This window comes from Salmo salar, chromosome 09 (assembly GCF_965601325.2).
Source record: "Salmo salar chromosome 09, fSalSal1, whole genome shotgun sequence".
Classification (NCBI taxonomy): Eukaryota; Metazoa; Chordata; class Actinopteri; order Salmoniformes; family Salmonidae; genus Salmo; species Salmo salar.
Genome location: NC_138299.1, coordinates 79,450,871 through 79,476,649, shown reverse-complemented (window position 1 = coordinate 79,476,649; position 25,779 = coordinate 79,450,871). Strand labels below are relative to the sequence as shown.

The window sequence follows — 25,779 nt, the reverse complement described above, 5'->3', positions numbered from 1 at the left end:
GACCATGGAACCGCCAACAATGGTCTCACAAACACTCTGGGTCAGAGTCCGTTCCCATCATCCTCTCATTCACTGGAGAGAAAATGAATGAAAGTGTGAGAGTGAGAGCAAGAGTGAGAAACCACAAATGAGGCACAAACTTTATTTCTGTACTTTGATCTCCAAAACCAGACAATGCTGTTACAGTCTTTAGTGTTGTTTACTTGCAGCCACAAATAAAACAGTGAGATAATATGCCACCTGTGGCCGCTACCAACATTTATTTATACAGTACTACATACTTCACTTCTCCATCCGCAGATAACACATAGACTGCAGTCAGAGTGCAGTATAACTACAGTTAGAGTGCATTATAACAGCATTATGCTGCAAATACTGTGTCCAAAAAAACTGTTTATTTATTCTGTAATTGCTGCCCCCAAAATACCACAGTCGACTGCAGTTACTGCACTTTCAAAACTGCAATCCTTTTTTTGTAAGGATGGTAGCAGTAGAATTAGAATCTCTCTAGTTCTCCAACTCGTCTGCAGATTCGTGTATAATCTCTATGATTCTGAATGTAATTTCTTCCACCAAAGTGGTGGCGCCCTTTAAAATGATGAGTGGTTCGACTTTCAATGTCAGTGGCTACTTCCGTTTCCGGAAGAGCCGAAAGAAGCCGCAATATCAACATTCATTGACAGAATTTGTAAATAACACTATTTTAGAAAAATTGGTAAGGAATTTGAATCAAACCACCGACTCTACAAGAAATAACAAATCAAATGTATTGATGTAAAGTGCCCCACTCAACTGTTCTGTTTAGAAAGGCTATTTTATAGCGTGTGGTATATTTGAATTAGCAAGCTGGCTACTATTAGCTACTGCTCTCTACAACGTATTTGGGTATTCGCTAACTAACTGGTAAATGTAACATTGCCAAATAGCTGAAATTGAATTATAATTAAAACAAATGTCTGCTCTTTCGAAATTATATAGTAAGCTAATGACTGTAGCTAGCTAACGTTAGCTAGCTACGTGGGTTTCCTACAATAAGATCCACCACGTTAATTAAGGTTATCTAAAGTTAGCTAGCTAGAATCTCAATGTGCACATATTTAATATCCCCCTATATCAACTACAGCGGTGTTGGGTTCAGGATGTCAGGACAGAAGCGTCCGTGTGACTCCAGCGCCCCCTCTTCCTCGTCCGGTGCGCCCCCCGATAAACGGAGGGAGCGAGAAGGAGGAGAGGACGGGGTTCCCGGGGTCAGCGCTACTGCAGTGGAAACCGTCATCAAACTCGGAGGGGTGTCCAACTCGGTGAGAGAGCTGCAAAGTGCCTAGCCTGTATTTATCCTATCTGTGTCTGTCTGCCTTTACATATGGTGGTAGTTATGGCTCGTCAGCAGTGTCGTTGATTGTGTTGTTCTCATCTGTTCGGTCTCTTTCTCTTGTGGTCAGGAGGAACAGGATGTCAAAGCTCTCCATGTGAAGAACAGGAAGTTGGGAGAATCCCTCGATCAAAGACAGGTATGTTAGACTCACACACACATAAACAAATACACAGGCACACACAAACCTACAACTCCTGTTTTCACTATATACATTTATAATGGGACCGTTGCTCTGCAGGTGATTGAGGATGAGCTGAGAGAGAGAATCGAGAGACTAGAGACTCGTCAGGCTACTGATGATGCCAGCCTACTGATCCTGAACAGATACTGGAATCAGGTAACTATTCATTCACTCAAATAATGAACAATATACAATTAAAACATTGCACATAGATAGAATTTGCATTAAAACAATTCTCTATATTCTAAATACCATCTACTTCCCCCTCTCCTCCTCTTAGTTTGATGACAATGTGCGCCAGATTGGCAGGCGCTACGACCAATCAGGAAGCGAGCCTGTGGAAACCCCGGCAGGAGAGGGGCGGAGCCTGAAGCCTGACACCCCAGAACCCGACGGCGACTCCAACCAGGAGAGAGCCAAAGACCGAGGTAAAGAGGGAGAAAAAGTATTTGCCCCGTTCTAATTTGATCTACTTTTGCATATTTTTGATTCTGAATGTTATATCTTCAACAAAAACCTAATATTAGATAAAGGGAATCTAAGTGAACAAATAACACAACAATGTCTTACTTATTTCATAAACAAAGTTATGCAACACCCAATACCCCTCAATAACTGGTTGTGCCACCTTTAGCTGCAATGACTCCAACCACATTGCTGTGGAGAAATGTTGGCCCACTCTTCCATGCAGAAGTGTTACTTTTTAACCATATTCATGTAGACTTGATTGTGCATTTTGGATCAGTCTTGCTGCTTGACCCAGCTACGCTTCAGCTCACAGAAGGATGACATTCTCCTGTAGAATTCTCTGATGCAGAGCAGATTTCATGGTTCCTTCTATTAAGGCAAGTCATCCAGGTCCTGAGGCAGCAAAGCATCCCCAAACCATCACACTACCACCACCATGCATGACCCTTGGTATGAGGTTCTTACTGTGGAATGAAGTGTTTGGTTTTCGCCAGGGATAATGGCACCCATCTTGTCCAAAAAGTTGACTAAAGTTTGCCAAAAAGCACCTGGATGATCATCAAGACTCTTGGAAGAATGTTCTATCGACAGATACAAAAGTATAACTTTTGGAAGATATGGGTTTTGCATGGAAGAGTGGGCCAAAATTCCTCCACAGCGATGTGAGAAACTGAGAACTACAGGAAGCATTTGGTTGCGGTCTTTGCAGCTGAAGGTGGCACAACCCGTTATTGAGTGTAAGGGGGCAATTACTTTTTCACACAGGGGAATTGAGTGTTGCATAACTTTGTTAATTAAAGAAATAAGTGTCCAGTTTTTGTGTTATTTGTAAACACATTTTCCCTTTATCTAATATTAGGTTTTGGTTGAAGGTCTGATAACATTCAGAATAAAAAATATGCTAAAATAGAGAAAATCAGAAAGGGGGCAAATACTTTTTCACAGCACTGTATATACATATATGTACAGTACCAGTCAAAAGTTTGGACACCTACTCATTCCAGGGTTTTTCTTTATTTTTACTATTTTCTACATTGTGTCATTTTTTTCCCTACGTGTTTTTTAAATTTAGGGATAGCCAGGGGCACAATCCAACACTCAGACATAATTTACAAACAAAGCATTTGTCTTTAGTGAGTCCTCCGGATAAGATGCATTCGGGATTACCAGGGATGTTCTCTTGATAAATGTGTCAATTGGACTGTTTACTGTCCTGCTAAGCATTTCAAATTTAATGAGTACTTTTTGGTGTCAGGGAAATGTATGGAGTTAAAACGACATTATTTTCTTTAGGAATGTAGTGAAGTAAAAGTTGTCCAAAATATAAATAGTAAAGTATTGTCCCCCAAAAATGACTTAAGTAGTACTTTCAAGTATTTTTACTTAATTACTTTACACCACTGTTTGGTAGTGAGTACTAACTCCTGTCTGCACCATGTGGCTGTCCTCCAGGCCAACAGGGAGAGACAACCACGTCCTTCCTGGCCACGCTGGCCAGCAGCAGCAGCGAGGAGATGGAGGCGGAACTGCAGGAGAGGGTGGAGTCTAGCCAGAAGCAGGCCAACCGCGTGGTGGAGATCTACGACAGCTTGAAGACCACCGTGGAGCAGCTGAAGAAGGACCAGGACTCTGGAGCAGGTGATGGGGAGAGAGAGGGGCAGGGGGAAGAGTGGGAGGAAGTGGGGGGGGCGGGTTTGAGAGGAATGAGGGAAGTGTAGGCGTAAGGGGATGGCTTGAGAGGAATGAGGGGAGTGTAAGGGGGAAAATGGAATGTTTTGAGGGGAGTGTAGAGGTAAGATGGGATGGTTTTAGAGGAATGAGGGGAGTGTAGGGGTAAGAGGAGATGGTTTGAGAGGAATGAGGGGAGTGTAGGGGTAAGAGGAGATGGTTTGAGAGGAATGAGGGGAGTGTAGGGGTAAGGGGATGGTTTGAGAGGAATGAGGGGAGTGTAGGGGTAAGGGGATGGTTTGAGAGGAATGAGGGGAGTGTAGGGGTAAGAGGAGATGGTTTGAGAGGAATGAGGGGAGTGTAGGGGTAAGGGGATGGTTTGAGAGGTGTGTAGGGGTAAGAGGAAAGAGGGAATGAGATGTGAAGAAGGGTGAGGGTTGGGGTGAAGATGGTGAGAACAGCAAGGGTGTAAGTGTTTTATTTATTTTTAATTTTCGAACAGAAGCTAGTATTAGCATTTAGTAAGGTCATTGTTGTGTGAGCAAAGTCAGGAGTATTAATGTCATGACATCATGTCTTGTATTCCCAGAGGGCTCTGTGTGGCAGGTCGCTGTCCAGCTCAACACCCTCCTGTCCAATGAGAACGACCGGCTGCGTCAGCTGACCGATGACCTCCAGCAGAAGCACAGTCACATGACTAGCGAGGTGATTTGATGCACCACATCACGGCAGGGGTGGGCAACTTTGATGTGGGTGGGGCTCACGTCCCCCTCTTGACAGCGGATAAATACTTTTTTATTTTTACATTACACATTTTGCCATAGGGTAGAGAGAAATGTTTGCAGTTTTTAAGATGATATCTGAGTTAGACTGACTAACAAAATCAATGGGGGCCCCCGACAGGTAATTCGACCATGATTACTACATTTAGATTGCTACGGTAGTCTAGCCAGCTGTCTAAAACTGTTAGCTGACTTGGCTAATTGACTGATTATCAGTGACTGACATAACAACAGGAAAACTGCTGATACACAACCACATTTCCAAATTGCACCTTGTGTATTCTACTATTCTAACTCGTAACAGTGAGTTGAGACCCCGACTGAGTTCCTAAAAAATTAAAGGGGGGGGAGGGGCGCCATTTGCCCATCCCTGTCTTACATCAACACTTGCACTAATTCTCTGTTTTTTTATCTCTACACTATGTACCTTACTAGTGGATCACCACCACTCCCACCAGCCCCCATATTGACAGTAACTCTGTGTCCCTGTAGTCTCGTTCTCTGGGCCGGGCGGTGGCGAGGGCAGACACACGGGTCAGTGAGCTGCAGGGCCTCATCGAAGAACTCCAGTGGGACATGGAGAAGATCAGACGCAGAGAAACCCGCCTCAACACACACCTGGGAGAAATCCTGGAGAGGGTAAGGCTGCTGCTGTGTGTTTTTGTGAATCCACGTCAAGTCTCTCTGCAGCAATGTGTTTGACAGCCACTAGCCTATGTTTACCATTTTGTAATGGAGTATTTCTGTGTCATGTCGTTTATATACCACAGCACTATATCTATGTAAATGTAGCATGTTTATTCTATGTGTTATTCCTCCCAGGTGAACAGTAAAGGCTACAAGGTGTGTGGGGAGGCCAGCAGTGTGTGTGGAACCATCACCATCAACAAGAGAAAGGTATAAAAACATCCTCTTTGTTCTGCCATTTGTACTTGTCAGAAACAACATGGACCTGGAGTTATAACTCTTCAATTTCCCCTTCCTCTCCTTTCCCCCTGCCCCCCTCTTTCTCCGTCTCTCTCTTCTCTTTCCCCCTCCCGTCTGTCAGTTTGAGGAGATGAACAGTGAGTTGGAGGAGAACAGGGAGCTGGCGGAGAACCGTCTGAGTGAGCTGCAGCGGCTACAGCAGGACCTGCAGACGGTCAACCAGGAGAACAACAACATGAAGGTGAGCCTGCAGGGACAGAGCGAGGGACAGGGCCTCTCCCCCAACCCAGCCATTGGTTTACCTGAGGTCCCACATCCTTACTCAGTCAACCAAACCAGTCAAATGAAGGTAAATAGATAGGTGGAGGTTCTTGTTTTTCTCTGTTGCTTTGCTCACTCTCTTTGCTCTGTCTATCTCTTTTATCTCTCCTTCTCTCACACGTTCTCTCTCTTCACCTCGCGCTCTCTCACTTCATTTCTCTCTCATTCCATTTCTCATCTCCATTTCTCTCTCTCTTTTTCTGCTTCTTTCTCCCCCTCTGTTTCTCTCTCTGTTAGGTGGAGTTGTTGAGTCGTGCTGAGGGGGTGGTGAGGGAGAGCTCAGAGTACCGCTGTCTCCAGTCCCAGTTTTCTGTCCTCTACAACGAGTCTGTGGGCCTTAAGTCTCAGCTGGACGAGACGCGCACACGCCTCAACACCACCAGAACGGCACGCCTCCGACAGCTAGAGCACATGGAGGTGTGTGTGTGTGTGTGTGTGTGTGTGTGTGTGTGTGTGTGTGTGTGTGTGTGTGTGTGTGTTCGAGCTAGAGGTATGAACTTTTAAACATTTAAATGAAATAAGAATCCTTAACGCTATTTATGAGAAGAAAAATACCCCCTAGAGTCAATCTAATTAGCATATTTAAAAATATGTCACTTTAAGCTAGAGATATCCACCATTGGCAGCCTTTCGCATCTGCGGTGAAAGGTGGCCGAGCTACAGCGGTGTTTGTCACACCCCGAAAATTGGTCTTCTCACGAAAACATCTGTAGCGTCCGAACGGTTTGGCATACAAACTCTTATAACCCCTCTATGGAAATAATAGACTCTCAACAACATGGTGTTCTACGACCCCCACAAGTGTCACAGGACTCGTCTGAAGTCGGTTCCGCTGATCTGCCAATTTCTATCTGTAATGTCCGAAACTGTTTTTGGCTACACACTAATTTGACCACTCTGGAAAGGTGAGAGTCTGGAACATGTACACGTCGGTTGTTATACTTTAGGGCGCTCACAAGCCAGACTGTTTACAAAAATGGAAGTGGAAGTATATAAATGGAAATAAATATGGAAGTAGTTTAGTGCCCACAAATTGTTAAATATGGGTAAAAAAAATATACACAAATTATTTCCTGATCATCCTTATCTCTCAGATATAGGACAGACACTTTTAAACAAACTTTGCAAGCCAAGAAATTGCAAATTATAGCTTTTGATTGCCGATAGATAGTCCTAGTGCAGGGTTCTGCCTGGTGGCTGATATGCCTGTACAGTGACCCTCTCTTCATCCTTCGCTAGCTTGCCAGGAAAGATGCAAGTGTTTGTTCTCGGAAGGACGACAGCTAAATCAGTCTCCTCTGTTAAAAAAATACAGAATCTTCACACTCAGAAATGGGAGTCGATGATTGGAGTTGTAGTTAACAGTTGGAAAAATGGCAGAGAAAGGCGAGTGACAGCAGAGAAGTCCTGTATGGCAATACTTTGAGAAGTTAAATGAAGGAAATGCTAACTTTACGAGATGGAATTGAGGTATAGTAATGTAGGTGCAATGTTTAACCATCTGAAATGGACGCACCGTGAGACCCAAACCATTGCTTGGAGCTGCATTGTGAATTCACATGGAATTTTATACATTTTTCTTATTGTTTTTAACGGAAAACTGATTAAAAAAATGTCTACGTGCAGTTTGAAGGAAGTTGCGAACTAGCCCTAACGCAACTGCTAACTAGCATTAGCCCCTATAACTGGAAGTCTATGGGTATCTGCTAACATGCTATTAGATACCCATAGACTTCCAGTCATTGCGCTAATACTAGTTAGCATTTGCGCACAAAACTACCTGTAACTTCCTTCATACTTGACACAGAGACATAAAAATGGTATCCACAAGTTCACCTGACTCTGGAAAATTATATTAAGTGCCCCATTGCCAAAATTCTGAAGTATCCCTTTAAACACAATGGGGGGGTGTGTGGTAACGGTCTTCTCTCTCCTCCAGAATGATGAGGTGTCTCTCCAAAGGAAGGTGCGTACAGAGGTGTTCCAGCTAGAGGACACTCTGGCCCAGGTCAGGAAGGAGTACGAGATGCTCCGGATCGAGTTTGAACAGACCCTCGCTGCCAATGAACAAGCAGGTCAGTGTCTTCACCTCACATGAAAACAAATATGGCCTTACGCTCCTTCTCACCAGCTACTATTTACCTGCAGTTTCAGATCCTCCTTGAAAACAGCATCTCATCTATTTCTTCCTCTCTCAATCTGTCTCTCTCTCAGGTCCTATCAACAGGGAGATGCGTCACCTGATCAGCACCCTGCAGACACACAACCAGCAGATGAAGGGAGAGGTGGTGAAATACAAGCTGAGACTGAGAGAGGCACAGACTGACCTCAGCCAGGTGAGAGAGACAGACAGACAGACTGACCTCAGCCAGGTGAGACAGACAGACAGACAGACTGACCTCAGCCAGGTGAGAGACAGACAGACTGACCTCAGCCAGGTGAGAGACAGACAGACTGACCTCAGCCAGGTGAGAGACAGACAGACTGACCTCAGCCAGGTGAGAGACAGACAGACTGACCTCAGCCAGGTCAGACAGACAGACAGACAGACAGACAGACTGACTGACAGACTGACAGACAGACAGACAGCCAGACAGTCAGACAGACAGACAGACAGACAGACAGACTGACAGACTGACCTCAGCCAGGTGAGAGACAGACGGACAGACCGACTGACCTCAGCCAGGTGAGAGACAGACGGACAGACTGACTGACCTCAGCCAGGTGAGAGACAGACAGACTGACTGACCTCAGCCAGGTGAGAGACAGACAGACTGACTGACCTCAGCCAGGTGAGAGACAGACGGACAGACTGACCTCAGCCAGGTGAGAGACAGACGGACGGACAGACTGACCTCAGCCAGGTGAGAGACAGACGGACAGACTGACTGACCTCAGCCAGGTGAGAGACAGACGGACAGACAGACTGACTGACCTCAGCCAGGTGAGAGAGAGACAGACAGACAGACAGACAGACTGACTGACCTCAGCCAGGTGAGAGAGAGAGACAGACAGACAGACTGACTGACCTCAGCCAAGAGAGAGAGAGAGAGAGAGAGAGAGACTGACTGACCTCAGCCAGGTGAGAGCGAGACAGACCGACCTCAGCCAGGTGAGAGCGAGACAGACTGACGGACTGACCGACCGACCTCAGCCAGGTGAGAGAGAGACGGACTGACGGACTGACCGACCGACCTCAGCCAGGTGAGAGAGAGACGGACTGACGGACTGACCGACCGACCTCAGCCAGGTGAGAGAGAGACGGACTGACGGACTGACCGACCGACCTCAGCCAGGTGAGAGAGAGACGGACTGACCCGGACCGACCTCAGCCAGGTGAGAGAGAGACAGACTGACGGACTGACCGACCGACCTCAGCCAGGTGAGAGAGAGACAGACAGACGGACTGACTGACCTCAGCCAGGTGAGAGAGTGTGAGGCATGCAAGGAGGAGACTGTAAGAGAGACTAAGGGAGTTGAAGCCCATTAAGAGAGAGAGAAAATCCTGTCATCTGAATTCTGTGCAATTGCCTCCTCTCATAGGCTCGCACTACGAAGGGCAGCGCTATCCTCCAATCACAATCCAGTACGGAGCTGGATGTGAAGGAAGAGACCACCTCCCCCCTGATGCCTGCTGCCTCTGGTGATGTCACCATCAAGGTGGAGTCTGACAATGGTTCAGCCACGCCCAACAGCACTAGTAAGTGTTATTAAGTGTTTATTAACTATTTAGTAACACTTTATTAACTCTTAACTGATATTCATCCTCTCTCTGTAGGTACCTCTTTGAAGACAGAGCCTGGGACAGAGACAGAGGGAGAAATCAAAGAGGAGGAGAAAGAGAAGGAAGTGAAGAAAGAGGAGAAGAAGGAGAGAGAGAAGGAGAGAGAGAGGCCAACCCGTGGAGGGGGTGGGGCCGTGAAGGAGGAGAAGGAGAAGGCTGGGACCAGCAACCAATCGGAGGAGGTGGCTCTGGAGCGCCCGTCTGTGATTGGAGGACCAAAGAGGAAGGAGGTGGAGCAACTAAAAATTGTCAGGGCAGACCTAAAGTAAGTTTGATGATGGGGGTTAGGATGATATTAAGGATGATGGGGGTTAGGATGATATTAATGATGATGGGGGTTAGGATGATATTAATGATGATGGGGGTTAGGATGATATTAATGATGATGGGGGTTAGGATGATATTAATGATGATGGGGGTTAGGATGATATTAATGATGATGGGGGTTAGGATGATATTAAGGATGATGGGGGTTAGGATGATATTAATGATGATGGGGGTTAGGATGATATTAATGATGATGGGGGTTAGGATGATATTAATGATGATGGGGGTTAGGATGATATTAATGATGATGGGGGTTAGGATGATATTAATGATGATGGTGGTTAGGATGATATTAAGGATGATGGGGGTTAGGATGATATTAATGATGATGGGGGTTAGGATGATATTAAGGATGATGGGGTTAGGATGATATTAAGGATGATGGGGGTTAGGATGATATTAATGATGATGGGGGTTAGGATGATATTAATTTTGATGGGGGTTAGGATGATATTAAGGATGATGGGGTTAGGATGATATTAAGGATGATGGGGGTTAGGATGATATTAATGATGATGGGGTTAGGATGATATTAATGATGATGGGGGTTAGGATGATATTAAGGATGATGGGGGTTAGGATGATATTAAGGATGATGGGGGTTAGGATGATATTAAGGATGATGGGGGTTAGGATGATATTAAGGATGATGGGGGTTAGGATGATATTAATGATGATGGGGGTTAGGATGATATTAAGGATGATGGGGGTTAGGATGATATTAATGATGATGGGGGTTAGGATGATATTAAGGATGATGGGGTTAGGATGATATTAATGATGATGGGGGTTAGGATGATATTAAGGATGATGGGGGTTAGGATGATATTAAGGATGATGGGGGTTAGGATGATATTAAGGATGATGGGGGTTAGGATGATATTAATGATGATGGGGGTTAGGATGATATTAAGGATGATGGGGGTTAGGATGATATTAAGGATGATGGGGGTTAGGATGATATTAAGGAGGATGGGGGTTAGGATGATATTAAGGAGGATGGTGTTAGGATGATATTAAGGAGGATGGGGGTTAGGATGATATTAAGGATGATGGGGGTTAGGATGATATTAAGGATGATGGGGGTTAGGATGATATTAAGGATGATGGGGGGTTAGGATGATATTAAGGATGATGGGGGTTAGGATGATATTAATGATGATGGGGGTTAGGATGATATTAATGATGATGGGGGTTAGGATGATATTAATGATGATGGGGGTTAGGATGATATTAATGATGATGGGGGTTAGGATGATATTAATGATGATGGGGGTTAGGATGATATTAATGATGATGTTGTCGCTGAGGAAAGCTCTGCTCTGTCCCCTTGTAGGAAAGCGCAGGAGTCTCAGAGGGAGATGAAACTACTGTTGGATATGTACCGGTCAGCACCCAAAGAGCAGAGGGACAAGGTCCAGCTCATGGCCGCGGAGAAGAAGGCCAAGTCAGAGGTACATACTTAGCTGACGTTACTAACACAACAGTGAAACTTCGCTAGCAAGCATTGTGTGGGACGTTCCTCTATTGAAGCATATAGTTGTTGATAGTATTGAATTCTTCACGTGTTTTATTGATTCATTTTTAGATTGATGGTATGATAGTTAAGTAATGGTCTGTGTATTGGGTTGTTAGTATTGAGGGGTAGTAGTTGATGGATGGAATAACTGTTAACCGCTGTGTGCTCTCTGTGTATTGATTTACTATTGGTTATTATAAACTGGGTGGTTGGAACCCTGAATGCTGATTGGCTGAAAGCCGTGTTATATCACACATTATAAACTGGGTGGTTTGAGCTCAGAATTATCATTTTACTGTTCTAATTACGTTGGTAACCAGTTTTAATAATAGCAATAAGGCACCTCGGGGGTTTCAGTAACTGACTTTTTGGAAATGCTTGTCTATAAAGATTGCATTTGTCTGAAGATTTTATACACCTGTCAGCAACTGGTGTGGCTGAATCCACTAATTTCAAGGGGTGTCCACATACTTTTGTACATATAGTGTACTACAGCTAAGGGCTGTGTCCAGGCATCCACATTGCATGCTAAATAACAACAGCCCATAGCTGTGGTATATTGGTCATATACCACACCCCTTTGAGCCTTATTGCTTAAATATACACTGAGTGTACAAAACATTAAGGACACCTGCTCTTTCCATGACAGACTGACCAGGTGAAAGCTATGATCCCTTATTGACGTCACTTGTTAAATCCACTTCAGTCAGTGTAGATGAAGTGGAGGGGACAGGTTAAAGAAGGATTTTTAACTTGGCACAACTGTGGGAAACATTGGCGTCAACATGGGCCAGCATCCCTGTGGAACGCTTTCAATACCTTGTTAAATAAAAGAGTCCATGCCCTGACGAATTAAGGCTGTTCTGAGGGCAAAAGGGGGTGAATCTCAATATTAGGAAGGTGTTCCTAATGTTTTGTACACTCAGTGTATATTGAAGGTATTTTCACATTTTGATTGAACAGATGAGAGAGAATGACAGTGGGGACAGAAAGGTTGAATCAAAGGGAAGTAGACTGGATTCATACTGAAGATGTGTGGCGGAGCTGTTTGCATTACCGCTTGACCAGCCAGGCCACTTGACTTACTGTTGGGTGATTAGAAGTGATTTATTGATGGTGATAACAGCTGTGTTTTCTGTGTGTCAGGCGGAGGAGCTGAAGCAGCGTCTAAGGGATCTGGAGGAGAGGGAGAGGAGAGAGGGGAAGAAGATGGCCGATGAGGAGGCACTGAGGAAGATCCGCTCTGTGGAGGAACAGATCAACATCCTCAACAAGAAGCTCTCCCTGGCTAAGCAGGTGTGTGTGTGGGTTGTGTGTGCGTGGGGGGGTTTACATATGTGCATTTAAGCATAATACGGTCAATTTTAAAGACACTAATTTCTCACACCATCATTCATATACCCCCCTCTCTGCTCCTCCCCCCTCCATCTATCCTTCAACCCCACTTTCTCTCTCTACCACCCCTCCTTCTCCTCTTCCATCCCCCCTCCCTCCACTCCCCCGTCTCTCCCCTCCACTCCCCCCCACCGTCTCTCCCCTCCCTCCACTCCCCCGTCTCTCCCCTCCACTCCCCCCCACCGTCTCTCCCCTCCCTCCACTCCCCCGTCTCTCCACTCCCCCCCACCGTCTCTCCACTCCACTCCCCCCCACCGTCTCTCCCCTCCACTCCCCCCCACCGTCTCTCCCCTCCACTCCCCCCCACCGTCTCTCCCCTCCACTCCCCCCCACCGTCTCTCCCCTCCACCGTCTCTCCCCTCCACTCCCCCCACCGTCTCTCCCCCCCACCGTCTCTCCCCTCCACTCCCCCGTCTCTCCCCTCCACTCCCCCCCACCGTCTCTCCCCTCCACTCCCCCGTCTCTCCCCTCCACTCCCCCCCACCGTCTCTCCCCTTCACTCCCCCGTCTCTCCCCTCCACTCCCCCCCACCGTCTCTCCCCTCCACTCCCCCGTCTCTCCCCTCCACTCCCCCCCACCGTCTCTCCCCTCCACTCCCCCGTCTCTCCCCTCCACTCCCCCGTCTCTCTCCCCTCCACTCCCCCGTCTCTCTCCCCTCCCCGTATCTCTCCCCTCCACTCCCCCCGTTCTTTCCTTCCCATCCTCCCCCCGTTCTTTCCTTCCCATCCTCCCCCCCTTCTTTCCTTCCCCTCCACTCCCCCGTCTCTCCCCTCCACTCCCCCGTCTCTCTCCCCTCCCCGTATCTCTCCCCTCCACTCCCCCCCTTCTTTCCTTCCCATCCTCCCCCCCTTCTTTCCTTCCCCTCCACTCCCCCGTCTCTCCCCTCCACTCCCCCGTCTCTCTCCCCTCCACTCCCCCTTCTTTCCTTCCCATCCTCCCCCCCTTCTTTCCTTCCCATCCTCCCCCCCTTCTTTCCCTCCTCACCCCCCTCCCCCCTGTCTCTCCCCCTTCCCACCAGGAGGAGGATGCGTTGCTGAGTGAGATGGATGTGACAGGCCAGGCTTTTGAGGACATGCAGGAGCAGAACATCCGGCTGATGCAGCAGTTGAGGGAGAAGGATGACGCCAACTTCAAGCTGATGTCGGAACGCATCAAGTCCAACCAGATCCACAAGCTGCTCAAGGAGGAGAAGGAGGAACTCGCCGACCAGCTGCTCACGCTCAAAACACAGGTGAGAGGAAGTGATTGAAACGGTGCAGTAAAATGATTTGAGCGTCAGAATGTCACCTGCTCATTGTGAGAGATAAAGTTTGGGAAAGACAGTAACTTGACAGTAGCAAATCTCTCTCTCAGGTGGATGCCCAGTTGCAGGTGGTGAGGAAGCTGGAGGAGAAAGAGCGCCTCCTCCAGGGCACCATCAGTACAGCAGAGAGAGAGCTGGCTCTGAGGACACAGGCTCTGGACATGAACAAACGCAAGGTAGCTAAAACACACACTCTTACTAGGCTTAGGTAACTGCACAGGTGAATACACACAGAGAATACCTACTTCCTTGAAAAATGCCAACAGACAACATATCTGCTTTCTACCCCCCGTCTCCTCACTCCACCCCTCCTCTAGACCCAGGAGTCATCGGTACTGTCGGAGGAGGTGCGTAGTCAGCTGGACCAGGTGCAGCAGAGACTGGGAACTGTAAGGGAGGAGGTCATAGAAAACAGCATCTCCAGAGAGAAGGAGTCCTTCAACGCGCGCCGCGCACAGGTCAGGCCACACACACACACTCGCCATGTTTAGGTAACTGCCCACGTGCTCATGTAACCACACACACGATTCAAATTCACTTGAACCGAATTGAACTTTGGTTTATTTAAAGATTGCAGCACCCTAACTAACCCTGCTCTTCCTATCCTTGTTGTGTTTCAGGAGGACATCTCCAAACTGCGGAGGAAGATCGAGAAGGCCAAGAAACCAGCCGAGACTGTCCGCAACGGAGACGACATCCTCAACGAGGAAATCAACGATTACAAGGTAATCTGGATGAACACGCTTTTTATACCAGGTGTACTGTATGTTTAATTAAGCAATAAGGGACGAGGGTGTGTGGTGTATGGCCAATATACCACGACGCAACGCGGAGTGCCTGGATATAGCTCTTAGCCGTGGTATATTGGCCATATACAACAAACCCCCCGAGGTGCCTTATTGCTATTATAAACTGGTTAGCAACGTAATTAGAGCAGTAGAAATAAATGTTTTGTCATACCCGTGGTATACGGACTGATATACCACGGCTGTCAGCCAATCAACATTCAGGGCTCGAACCACCCAGTTTATAATATGTAATAATGCAACTATAATTCACCTGTTTTATCAATCGTACTCCCCATCTCTCTCTCTCTCCCTCAATTTCTCCCCCCCCCCCAGGCGCGTCTGACGTGCCCGTGCTGTAACTCCCGGGTAAAGGACGCTGTCCTGACCAAGTGTTTCCACGTCTTCTGCTTCGAGTGTGTAAAGACGCGCTACGACACGCGCCAGAGGAAGTGCCCCAAGTGCAACGCCGCCTTCGGCGCCAACGACTTCCACCGGATCTACATCGGCTAGAGAGGGTGGAGGAAGAGGGGGATGAAGAGGAGGAAGGGAGCGTAGGATAGTGGTGCCGGGAGGTCAGCGGTATCCACACACCGGGCTTTCTCTCCAGCCAAACAAAACTGTTATCACCACTCTAACGAGTGACGTGGAATGAGACTAGAAATCTGAGAGGTTTGTTGGACATGTAATCATTATGGGAATCTATCCACCTTGCTCTCTGATAGGCTATGTGGAGTTGCTGACACCTATTCAGTACTCTCGGATCTCCACAATAGTGGTGGGGGCTAAGGGTTGTTTCTGGATTGGTGTACATTACATTGTCTTATAGAGATCATGGTTATATTTGCTGGCTGTGCACTGGGAACTAGACACCAGATGACCTTCCTTGGGCTCTGAATTTAGACTGGTGTGTGTGTGGGAAAGGAAAAACAGAGGACCCATTTGCTTAGATGGTTAGAAATCAATTGTGAGAGTCCCTGGACCAACAGGGACCCTTGCTCCACCTGTACTCTGTGTTACCAGTCAATGTTGTCCTTGTATTTCTCTTTTTGTATTTGAAAGCTGCCTCATCAGGCCATAGACAGACATGCTACCAATGTGTTATATAGCTGCTCTGAAAGTTATTCAACTGCCATCAAATCTAGAAGCTTGTCTTGCAATTAGTTACTTATCAGTAAAGTTTGTGCATTTTTATTAGCTACAATATATCATTCAATGTCATCACCAAATTCATCATATCATCAGAATCATATTAATGTTTTAACCCTTAACCTGCGTTAACCACAAATCCCAGTATGCAAATCCCAAATGTGTTTATGCCGCCATCCAAACCCACCCCCTTTAGCACCCCAGACCGGTTTGAAGAGAGATCTGTCAGATTGTACTAAACCAGAAGCCAGCATCGCTTGACGGAAAGGGGCGCCCATCGAGTTGTAGCGGCTTTTTTGCAAGACAATCCACCGTGGCGTTGAAATTGATGCAAGGAACAAATTAACATATAATACAATCCGTGTGGAATACTGAAACCAAAAACCTTTAGGGGGACGCGCGCTTTTTAAGCACGTCAATGATCGTGCCTTCCAAAACTTTCCTTTTAACGCACAAACCTGAAAAACCTCGACACGTTGTAAAATAATCACTAGCGTTCAAAATACTGTCCACCGCTGGAAAATTATAAGTTTTTTTTAAATTACGGTTCTATTCTTAACCAGTTCAATACCAAATATAGTCATTGTGTTAATATGAAATGTCCTTGAACGGTGCTCTGGTTTGGGGTAACGTTGCCAAAGTTTATAATTAAAAACGCTGAGATAAGTAATTTAATCACTTGCACGTGACACATTTTATGTTTGATTATACAACCCACGAGCACTAATTTAGAGTATAGGGCCCCAGCTAATTCTGTTTTCTCAAGTTTGCAAGGCTCGTGTCTCCAGATTGTATTACCCCTGCAGAGCACGCCGATGTAATGGGCTACATCTCGGCCGTTTTGTTTGAATGACTGACAACCGAAGCCGTTTTTAAACCTCTGGTTTTTACTACGCCTTTTTTAAGCAAATTTGCACATACCTCGATCTGTGTTGACCATAGATTTCGCCGCTTATCCTATAGAAAACGTTTTTATGTAATTGTCCATTATATTTATAACGTGAAGGAATCCAAAAAATCGGATTTTCCAAAATGATCAACAACAGTGCAGATTCATCCTCAGTACGGGTTTTATCATCCACACTTGTTTTGGTGCTCGGTTTGGCAGCGCGATGCGTCGCGCAGGCCATGCCGTCCAAAGAGAGCCCTCAAGCAGCCCCAGCATCATTCAGTCTCCGGTCCCTGGTCACGGGGACCTGCGAAGATGTCCATAGATACGTGGAATCCGTGGTGGGAACCAATGTGATCGAGTCGACTGTTGAGGTGAGGTTTGGAAAATAAACCATATTGAATGTAGGCCTACTTTATAGTCGTTATTTTAGTAAATCTAATCAGCACCCAATCCTGTTTCCTGTTATTCTAGCATGTTCATCAATGAACTACACATAATTTATCAATTAGAACTTATTTCTAAGGGTGACCTTTGCTACCTTCAAAAGCATTGCATAATTGTGGTTTTCTGTCAACTAAAATTGTACTCAAATTTGACTGCATTCTGCATCACTTCCTTCACTCCATCCCACCCCCTTTTTCCTACCCCCGACCCCCTTCCCTGCATCTCCCCCTCTACCCTTGCCTCACTACCTGATAATCTCTCCTCTGACCCCCACTCTACTCTGCCCTAATTTCATGTCTGCCTATATCCATGCACCCCCTCCCCTGCTGCCACTACTGTGTGCCCGGCACCCCTACCCCAGAGTGTGCTGTTGTATTTAGTCAGTGCTTGGTCAAGAGAACATCTATTCCATGGTAAGAAACCACCAGGTTCCCCACCTGAATAACCTCTGCTCTGACATGGACCCAAAACAAAACTCCTTATAGCCCTGAATGCAGGGCACGTGTCAGTCACGTCATACAGCGTGTCCTACAGAAAATTACAACATCACTCTCAAATTGGAGGCTACATCATGGCAGTTGTATATATGGTTTTATGTGTTTGTAACAGTATATAGCCATATTCATTCCCATGTTTTAGATTGTCAGGGGGGCTTTTTAAAAGTTGCATGCAGACACATTACAAGCTGTCAGAGATAGAAAGTTGTCTGTGTCCTGCTCTAACCCAGAGGAGGCTGGTGGGAGGAGCTATGGTTGTTTGTGTCCTGCTCTAACCCAGAGGAGGCTGGTGGGAGGAGCTATAGCAGGACGGGCTCATTGTAATGGCTGGAATGAATGGAACGGTATCAAACATAAGGAAACCACATCTTTGACTTGGTTCCATTTATTCCAATGGAGCCATTACAATGAGCCCGCCCTTGTATCACTCCTCCCACCAACTGCCTCTGTTTGACACACAGAACAGTGCTGCTTGTGTAGTAGCAACAGGTGCAGAGTTGTCTGTGTCCTACTACTGTGACTACCCTTGACCTCAGCTAAACAGTCTGGAGTGTTGTCGGTCCAGCTGTCAAGTCTTTTTTGACGTGATACGACAGCTTCGGAATCACACACACACACACACACGTGTAACGGCATCAACAACACCCCTATAATGCCAGCTGGGAAAGACACTTGTGCATAGGACTGCACTTGGATAGTAACTGACTGGCCTTTGTTTAACTGACTAACTGAAGGCCTGTGTGTGATCAAAGGCAACTTGTAGATATGTCTGTGGTATTAAACATACCTGCAACCCACAAAAAGATCTTGGTCAGAGACGATTGAATCAGTGACCAACCTATTTATACTGATTGACCACAGCTGTTGCTATCATTCTAATTTAAGGGTATCAGTTGTCAGTCGTGCTGCACTAACACTCACTAGAGGATCATGGGAAGAAATGAATGTTACTGTACATAAGCTATAGGTCGGGGGAAATGTGGTGACTTCATTGGTCATTTTAAAGGGAATGTCTGCTCTACTCTAGAAAGGGAATATAATATTTTTCAACCAGAGCAACAGTTATAATTCTCAAATGTCAAACATTCTCCACTCTCCCTCTCTCTCTCCCTCAGTTCTTTGAGATGTTGAGCCGGTTTCTGGCTGAGGGAGCTGCCAGCGGACTGAATATCTTCGCTCTTTACGTCACAGATATCCTCAGGGTCACAGGAGTTGATGGTGGGTGTCAAGAGTTTATGTTTAGTTGGAGGGAGAGAATCCTTTCTGCATAGAATCCCATCTTTTCTGGATTTAAAGAGCTAAAATCAGAATGTATTGCCACCACACCACTGGCAACCAGAACATTTTCACTTTCAGGCCGTCGGACCAGTATCTTTAGTTAGTTAATAGTTGCGCCAGGGGAAATGTTTTGGTCTTGTCTAAGAAGAGCTGCTTCTCCCTCTCTGTATGGGAACTGGGAGGTGTGACTTTTTCCTCTTGTGTCTGTGACTTATTCTCTGAAGTAGGATCTAACAGCACATGCCATTCGGTCTCAATGATTGCTTCTCAAATTCACTCACGCCTTAAAATATATGCACTGACAATTTCAAGAGTAAAGATGGTGACGGCAAAATAATTGCATTATCCCCAGCAATATTCAAACACGCTTAACCCTGCCCCTTCCCTCTTTCTCTCCAGTCCACCTGCCGTTCCCTCACTTCACCGCAGAGGGCGTGGCCTCGGCTGGTCAGTGGGCTCTGCTGGCTCTGATTGGCTACTGGGTGCTGTCCATCATCTTGCGCCTGCTCGTGGGTGTGGTGAGGAGGGTGTTCTGGATGCTGAAGGCGGGCACGGCGCTGTGGCTCTTTGGCCTGATCGTCAGCGATGCCAAGGCTGGTTCAGACACCACAGCCGTCCGGCTAGCAAGCCTGGTGCTGGGGTGTGCCCTGCTGGGGCTGGCCGGCTCTGGATCAGAAAAAACAGTTCAAGTGGAAGACCGCATGAGCATCCTGGAGGGAAGGGTGAAGGCGGTGGAGAGGAGGAAGGGAGAGGAGTGATGGAAGGAGAGAGGGGGAGGATAATTGGAAAGGATGGTGGTGATGAAGAGGGTCTGTGTCAGTTTCTCAAATGAAATAAAGCAACCACCACGATTTCTTTGATTGAAAATGGCTTTTCAGTTCTTATCCCATCAGGTGCTTGTCTATTACATGTAATATCATCTGACATCTGTGATACATGGCAAATACGGGGGATAACAAAAAAAAGTGAGGAAATGGACAAAGTATTCAAGGGATTTAATTATACTGAACAAAAATATAAACACAACATGCAACAATTTCATGACTTACATATAAGGAAATCAGTCAATTGAAAGAAATTCATTAGGCCCTAATCTATGGATTTCACATTACTGGGCAGGGCTGCAGCCACAGGTGGGCCAGACCCAGCCAATCAGAATTAGTTTTATCCCACAAAAGGGCTTTATTACAGACAGAAATACTCCTCACCACCTCTCCTCAGGCGATCATGCAGGTGAAGAAGCTGGATGTGGAGTTCCTTGGTTGGCGTGGTTACACGTGGTCTGCGATTGTGAGGCCAGTTGGACATGCTGCCAATTTTTTTTAAATGTCATTGGAGGCAGCTTATGGTAGAGAAATCAACACAAAATTCTCTGGCAACCGCTCTGGTGGACATTCCTGCAGTTAGCATGCCAATTGCACGCTCCCTCAACTTGAGACATCTGTGGCATTGTGTTGTGACAACTGCACATTTTAGTGGTGTTTTATTTACCCCAGCACAAGGTGCACCTGTGTAATGATCTCGCTGTTTATGGTAGAGAAATTAATATTCAATTCTCTGGCAACAGTTCTGGTGGACATTACCTGTGTAATGATCTCGCTGTTTAATCAGCTTCTTGATATGTCACACAGGTCAGGTAGATGGATTATCTTGGCAAAGGAGAAATGCTCACTAACAGGGATGTAAACAGATTTGTGCAAAACATTTGAGAGAAAGCTTTTTGTGCATGTGGAAAATTTCTGGGATCTTTTATTTCAGCTCATGAAACATGGGACCAACACTTTACATGTTGCGTTTATATTTTTATTCAGTGTGGTTTGTTTCACTCCATTATACATGTGACACAGACCAATTTTAAGCGCATTAGTGGTTTTGGATGTGTCTATTTGCGCTCTCTCATTTAGCAGATGCTTTTATTCAAAGGAACTTAGTCGTGCTTGCATACATTTTACATCTGCGTGTTCCCAGGAATCAAAACCGCTACCCTAGCATTACAAGCGCCATGCTCTACCAACTGAGAAAAAGTAGATTGACAGTGCATTGATAAAACTACTACTAGGGACACTTCCACACTGATCTGAACAGGGTTAAAGTAACATGACAATCTGGTATTTTGGCCTACCAGAGAGACCATAGATATAAAGAGGTGCATTCTGCTGAGCCAATGCACCATAGACTATATGCAGTAGTAACTAAGAGATCTTGGAATTAAGGCACTCGGAGAAGAGGCTGGAAAGAACAGAATAGAGGCAGTTTGAAAGTAGTAGAAATTCAACCTGGCTTCATTAAGCAATTAGGCACGGGGTGTGTGGTATATGGCTAATTTAGCCCTTAGCCATGGTGTCCTTATGCACAACGCGACGCGGAGCCGTGGTATATTGACCATATACCACAAACCCCCGAAGTGCCTTATTGCTATTATAAACTGGTTACCAACGTAATTAGAACAATAAAAAATATTTTTTGTTCATACCTGTGGTATATGGTCTGATATACCATGGCTTTCAGCCAATCAGCATTCAGTGCTCAAACCACCCAAACTTCTTTTATTTAATGATGGAGGCCACTGTGTTATCGGGGACCTTCAATGCTGCAGAAATGTTTTGGTACCCTTCCCCAGATCTGTTCCTCGACAGAATCATGTCTCTGAAAGGTTCTGAATACTTATGTAAATAAGGTATTTCTGTTTTACATTTTTCATACATTTCCAAACAATGCTAAAAACCTGTTTTCACTTTGTCATTATGGAGTATTGTGAGTAGATTGATAAGGGGAAAAATATATTTAATACATTTTGGAATAAGGCTGTAACGTAACAAAATGTGGAAAAAGGGAACGGGTCTGAATACTTTCCGAATGCACTGTGTATGAATGCAGCTACCAATACACTGAAACCAATGGATGCAGTTCATCACAGCGTACTACACTTTATTACGGGCGACAGGTTGAGTACACATCACTACATTCTGCATCAGAAAGTAGGCGGGCCCTCTTTGAAGAGTCATAGATCGATCCGTTGCTCTCTTTTTGTTTATAAAGCTCTTTTACAAAAAAAACCGCTGCACCTGACATCATTCATAACCTTCAGATGTATAAATTACCATACACGATCTCAGGGATTGCGACCTCTGGAGATTCCTTCGGTCTCTACAGTTCGGTAAATCCGTTGTAGTTTTTTTTCTTCTTCACCTTTCTTGTATATATAAACTAAACTAAAACTCTTGAAAAGTGGATGAATTGGTGCCTCCAGTGCATTCAAGATGGCTGATTGAGGACCTTTTTAATGAAGCATGTGTTTGTTTTTTATGACTGGGTTGTGTATCTCTTTTGTGCTTTTCATATTGTATTGATGTGTATATATTTTATCTGTAAAAGAGACCTTGGTCTCAGCATGAGTCCTTGTCAAAATAATGGTTAAAGGTTGGGAACCATTGATGTATTGAGTGGTAGGCCAAATCAACAGTAGCATAGTATCAACTCACCTTCACTAGTAGAGAAAACAGTCAGCAGCATCCAGAGGAGCATGGCCTACATGGGATACAGTATAGAATGTTTATTGTTCGAGATCGGCCATTTGCGTGCAGTTGGTGGAAAAATAGTTGTAGGTTGAATATGTTGTGAATGTCCGATTCATTTATTCTTGGAGCGTAATTTCAACGTTTGTTGAGCATATGACCGTACATAATATATGATTTGCCTCAATACAGGAGAGTTCAACAAATACAAATATAGCTTCATTTTATTTAAAACCCAATTTGTGTACAGTTTCAGTAATCTTTGTGAATAGCTAAGACATTCAGAACCGTATTCAGAACCTATCCAACAGTAAACAAAATGTGCGCACATTGCGTGATTGAATATTCCAATCAACTCCAGTCCAAGGCACAAATTCTTCTCGATTCCGCCAGGGTTTTCAAACTCGTCTCTATGATTCCACCGTATCTGTCGAATTGGAGCGTCAATGTCCCGTTTGTTTTCTACATTCCGTAACCAAGACCCAGTACAGAGCATACGTAGCCTGAACAACCACTTGTGGTCGCTATTTACTTGTCTATGACTGTCGTGTGCGTTTCACCCGGCCTTCTCCCTTTTCCATTTTTTTCTGCATAAAAATGTCTCCGTTTTCACCCCATGCAGTAGGTGGCGGCAATATACCGTTTTTGTTTGTAGTCCGCCAATAAAAACAGAGAAGAAGAAGGAGCTCCCTTCCAGATTGCATCCGCATGCCGTGTTAAACACGGTAAAAGTTCCTGCAACACAGAGAACTTCAGCGAAGCAATCAACATGCCTATGTTTTTGGTAAACACTAATGTGGCCAAGAGTGACATTCCGCCTGCACTGTTGTCTGAGGCCACAGAGGAACTGGCAAAGGCGATGGGCAAACCTGTGCAGGTGAGTCTTCCAAACGTGGCACAGCAATGCCTTTTCCCCCCCCGTTGTAGATAGCTAGCTAGTTTGATGCTGACGCATTTTTCTGCACCGAAAATGACATTGCAGAGTACCCCCTTTTGTTTCCCTTGAGCGACCTCTTCAGTCTTTACCTATCCATAACAGAACCGTTATACAACTGGGCATGTGCATATTGCATATTCCAAAAAGAGAACAGGGTTTACAGTGCTGCAGGTCTGCTGTACTTTGATAGGTCCAGGACAGAAATACTGTAACACACAATCCAACAACTAGTTCTTATTTATTACAAGTTTACATGAACAATTTCACTGTCATGGTTGGAGTTTTCCTCATGCCTTTTAAACGCACGTTTGTTCCAGCTTCCACTGACTGTATGCCCTGTTCTCTGTTTGTGTGTCTCTCTCAGTACCTTGCTGTGCACATCATCCCAGACCAGTTGATGATGTTTGGAGGGAAAGGAGACCCTTGTGCTCTCTGCTCCCTTCACAGCATTGGAAAGATGGAAGGAGCTCAGAAACGGTACTCTAAACTACTGTGTGGACTGCTTAACAAACACCTGGGCATCTCCCCTGACAGGTAATGGACACACACGCATATGAAGTGTTCATGCAGTATATTAACTCATTCCTCTTGTGTCTCTGTGTCAGGATCTACGTGAACTTCTTTGACATGGAGGCAGCGAACGTAGCCTGGAACAACTCTACCTTCGGCTGATCATTGGATCTAAACTTCAATGGGAGCTGATCCCTCCTTTCCCCCACACCTTAATAATGGTAGTACAGCATTAGAGTAGGCTGACGTAGAGCCGCATTGATAAATGGACCCTTGCTTTATGCAGATCCTTCATTTGTACTGGACCCTTGGCTTTGATGTTCCAATAAAGGGATTCTCATTGATCACAACTTGTTCTGTTTTCCCTTTGTCGTTAACAACTTACTGGATGCTTTGCATTGGGTTAATTAGGAGCATGCATGAAGCAGTTCAACATTACCTCACACAGACTATCTATTGTGTTAAATTGTTAGGTAAAGTTCAAGGTACAGGGGGAAAAAATAAGGTATAGTTGATAGCCTCCTAGCTTAATGTAAACCACTCTGTGCTGGTGGAGTGATTTGCTAGGTGTGTATATTTGCCTTTTGTGCATATGTAAATAATTGAACTTCGTATATCATTGAATGTATGGTACAGAGTGCCCATGACACTTGATGTTTGCCCTGCAGCCCATGTCCACCAATAGAGGACAGCAATAGAAGCATGTCTTTTGACTTTTTGTGTATTTATCCTCTGCAATTTCTGGTCGATGTATCTGTTGGCTGATGTAACATATTTTAAGATGTCAAATCAAAGATTTATATATTCACGCTCCACCTGCGCTATACAGACAACCATTTTGTTGCCTTGCACCATTTCTGGGGTTCAATCAGGGTCACTGGATAGAATGGTATCAGATTACATTGGAGACTGTTCTGAATTGAGATGATAGTACTGACATTTAGATGTATAACACCCTCTCTTATGATAGGAAGTATGTTGCCACTGGTGGATGAAAAACACTTCAGCAGCCAAACCTCATTCATATGCCCACACAGTTGTTTAACGTGTAGAATGGTCCTCAGCACAGGCGGTTTACCTATATATCTTGCTCTTGCTTCAGGTAAACTGACAACTTTGCCGGTTATTCATGGTGAACACATGTAGCCAAGGCTTCCATGCCTGCTGCACTTCTATTTGCAGCCTGGTATCATAGACAATACGTAACATAGTAAATGTAAATCCAAGACATTGGGAATGAGTATGATATGTTACGTTTGGTATGGTTACATAAGACAGAAGTTTACTTAAGGCAAAAATGAGAGTAGGGTGGGTGGGAGTGTAACACAAACGTCTAGCAACCCAAAGGTTGTGTGTTAAAATTTCATCATGGACAACCTTAAAATTTTTGCTAATTAGCAACTTTGTAACGACTTTTTAGCTACTTTGCATCTACTTAGCATGTTCGCTAACCCTTCCCGTAACTTTAACCCTTTTAGCTAACCCTTCCCCTACCCCTTTAAGCTACCCTTAAACCTACCCTTAGCCTAGCTAACGTTAGCCACAACAAATTGGAATTTGTAACATATTGTATGAATTGCAATTCGGATTCTGTGCTTCCAAATTTGTTTGGGGAAGGCCCTTTACTGTTTCAGCATGACAATGCCCCCGTGCACAAAGCGAGGTCCATTCAGAAATGGTTTGTCGAGATCGGTGTGGAAGGACTTGACTGGCCTGCAACGA

General features: G+C 45.4%; 3 protein-coding genes across 5 annotated transcripts; all 3 read left to right on the top strand.

The window, feature by feature from the left end:
• The first annotated feature begins 611 nt into the window (after positions 1-611).
• LOC106611888 (E3 ubiquitin-protein ligase BRE1A) lies at positions 612-16,032 on the top strand. 3 transcript variants are annotated; one of them, XM_014212527.2, is made up of 22 exons: positions 612-715; positions 1,124-1,301; positions 1,443-1,511; positions 1,614-1,712; positions 1,837-1,984; positions 3,477-3,662; positions 4,282-4,397; positions 4,967-5,113; positions 5,297-5,371; positions 5,523-5,750; positions 5,960-6,139; positions 7,662-7,797; positions 7,937-8,058; positions 9,266-9,422; positions 9,501-9,771; positions 11,170-11,287; positions 12,499-12,648; positions 13,769-13,978; positions 14,101-14,226; positions 14,368-14,508; positions 14,671-14,775; positions 15,172-16,032. In XM_014212527.2, the coding sequence occupies exons 2-22, from the start codon at positions 1,140-1,142 to the stop codon at positions 15,346-15,348; spliced, it is 3,123 nt and encodes a 1,040-aa protein (XP_014068002.1). In that variant the 5' UTR covers positions 612-715; positions 1,124-1,139; the 3' UTR covers positions 15,349-16,032. The 3 variants fall into 3 exon arrangements, with proteins under 3 accessions (XP_014068002.1, XP_014068003.1, XP_014068001.1); XM_014212528.2 differs by having other exon boundaries at positions 613-715; positions 5,523-5,642; positions 13,766-13,978; XM_014212526.2 differs by having other exon boundaries at positions 613-715; positions 13,766-13,978.
• A 275-nt stretch (positions 16,033-16,307) lies between these two features.
• Positions 16,308-19,962, top strand: LOC106611889 (uncharacterized). The gene is made up of 3 exons (XM_014212529.3): positions 16,308-17,247; positions 18,933-19,035; positions 19,495-19,962. Exons 1-3 carry the CDS (start codon positions 17,017-17,019, stop codon positions 19,851-19,853), a joined length of 693 nt encoding a protein of 230 aa, XP_014068004.1. The 5' UTR covers positions 16,308-17,016; the 3' UTR covers positions 19,854-19,962.
• Positions 19,963-23,257: 3,295 nt separating this feature from the next.
• mif (macrophage migration inhibitory factor) lies at positions 23,258-24,401 on the top strand. Its single transcript, NM_001141547.1, is given in 3 exon segments — positions 23,258-23,487; positions 23,912-24,081; positions 24,153-24,401. Coding segments are annotated over 3 exon segments (345 nt in total). The 5' UTR covers positions 23,258-23,379; the 3' UTR covers positions 24,220-24,401.
• The last annotated feature ends 1,378 nt before the right edge of the window (positions 24,402-25,779 follow it).

Bases quoted from the DNA above. Each gene is read 5' to 3' on its own strand.
- LOC106611888 (XM_014212526.2), top strand. From the start codon at position 1,140: ATGTCAGGACAGAAGCGTCCGTGTGACTCCAGCGCCCCCTCTTCCTCG. The intron at 1,713-1,836 runs GTAACTATTCAT...TCCTCCTCTTAG, and splicing joins TGAACAGATACTGGAATCAG to TTTGATGACAATGTGCGCCA. The intron at 7,798-7,936 runs GTCAGTGTCTTC...TCTCTCTCTCAG, and splicing joins CGCTGCCAATGAACAAGCAG to GTCCTATCAACAGGGAGATG.
- LOC106611889 (XM_014212529.3), top strand. From the start codon at position 17,017: ATGATCAACAACAGTGCAGATTCATCCTCAGTACGGGTTTTATCATCC. The intron at 17,248-18,932 runs GTGAGGTTTGGA...TCTCTCCCTCAG, and splicing joins TGATCGAGTCGACTGTTGAG to TTCTTTGAGATGTTGAGCCG. The intron at 19,036-19,494 runs GTGGGTGTCAAG...CTTTCTCTCCAG, and splicing joins CAGGGTCACAGGAGTTGATG to TCCACCTGCCGTTCCCTCAC.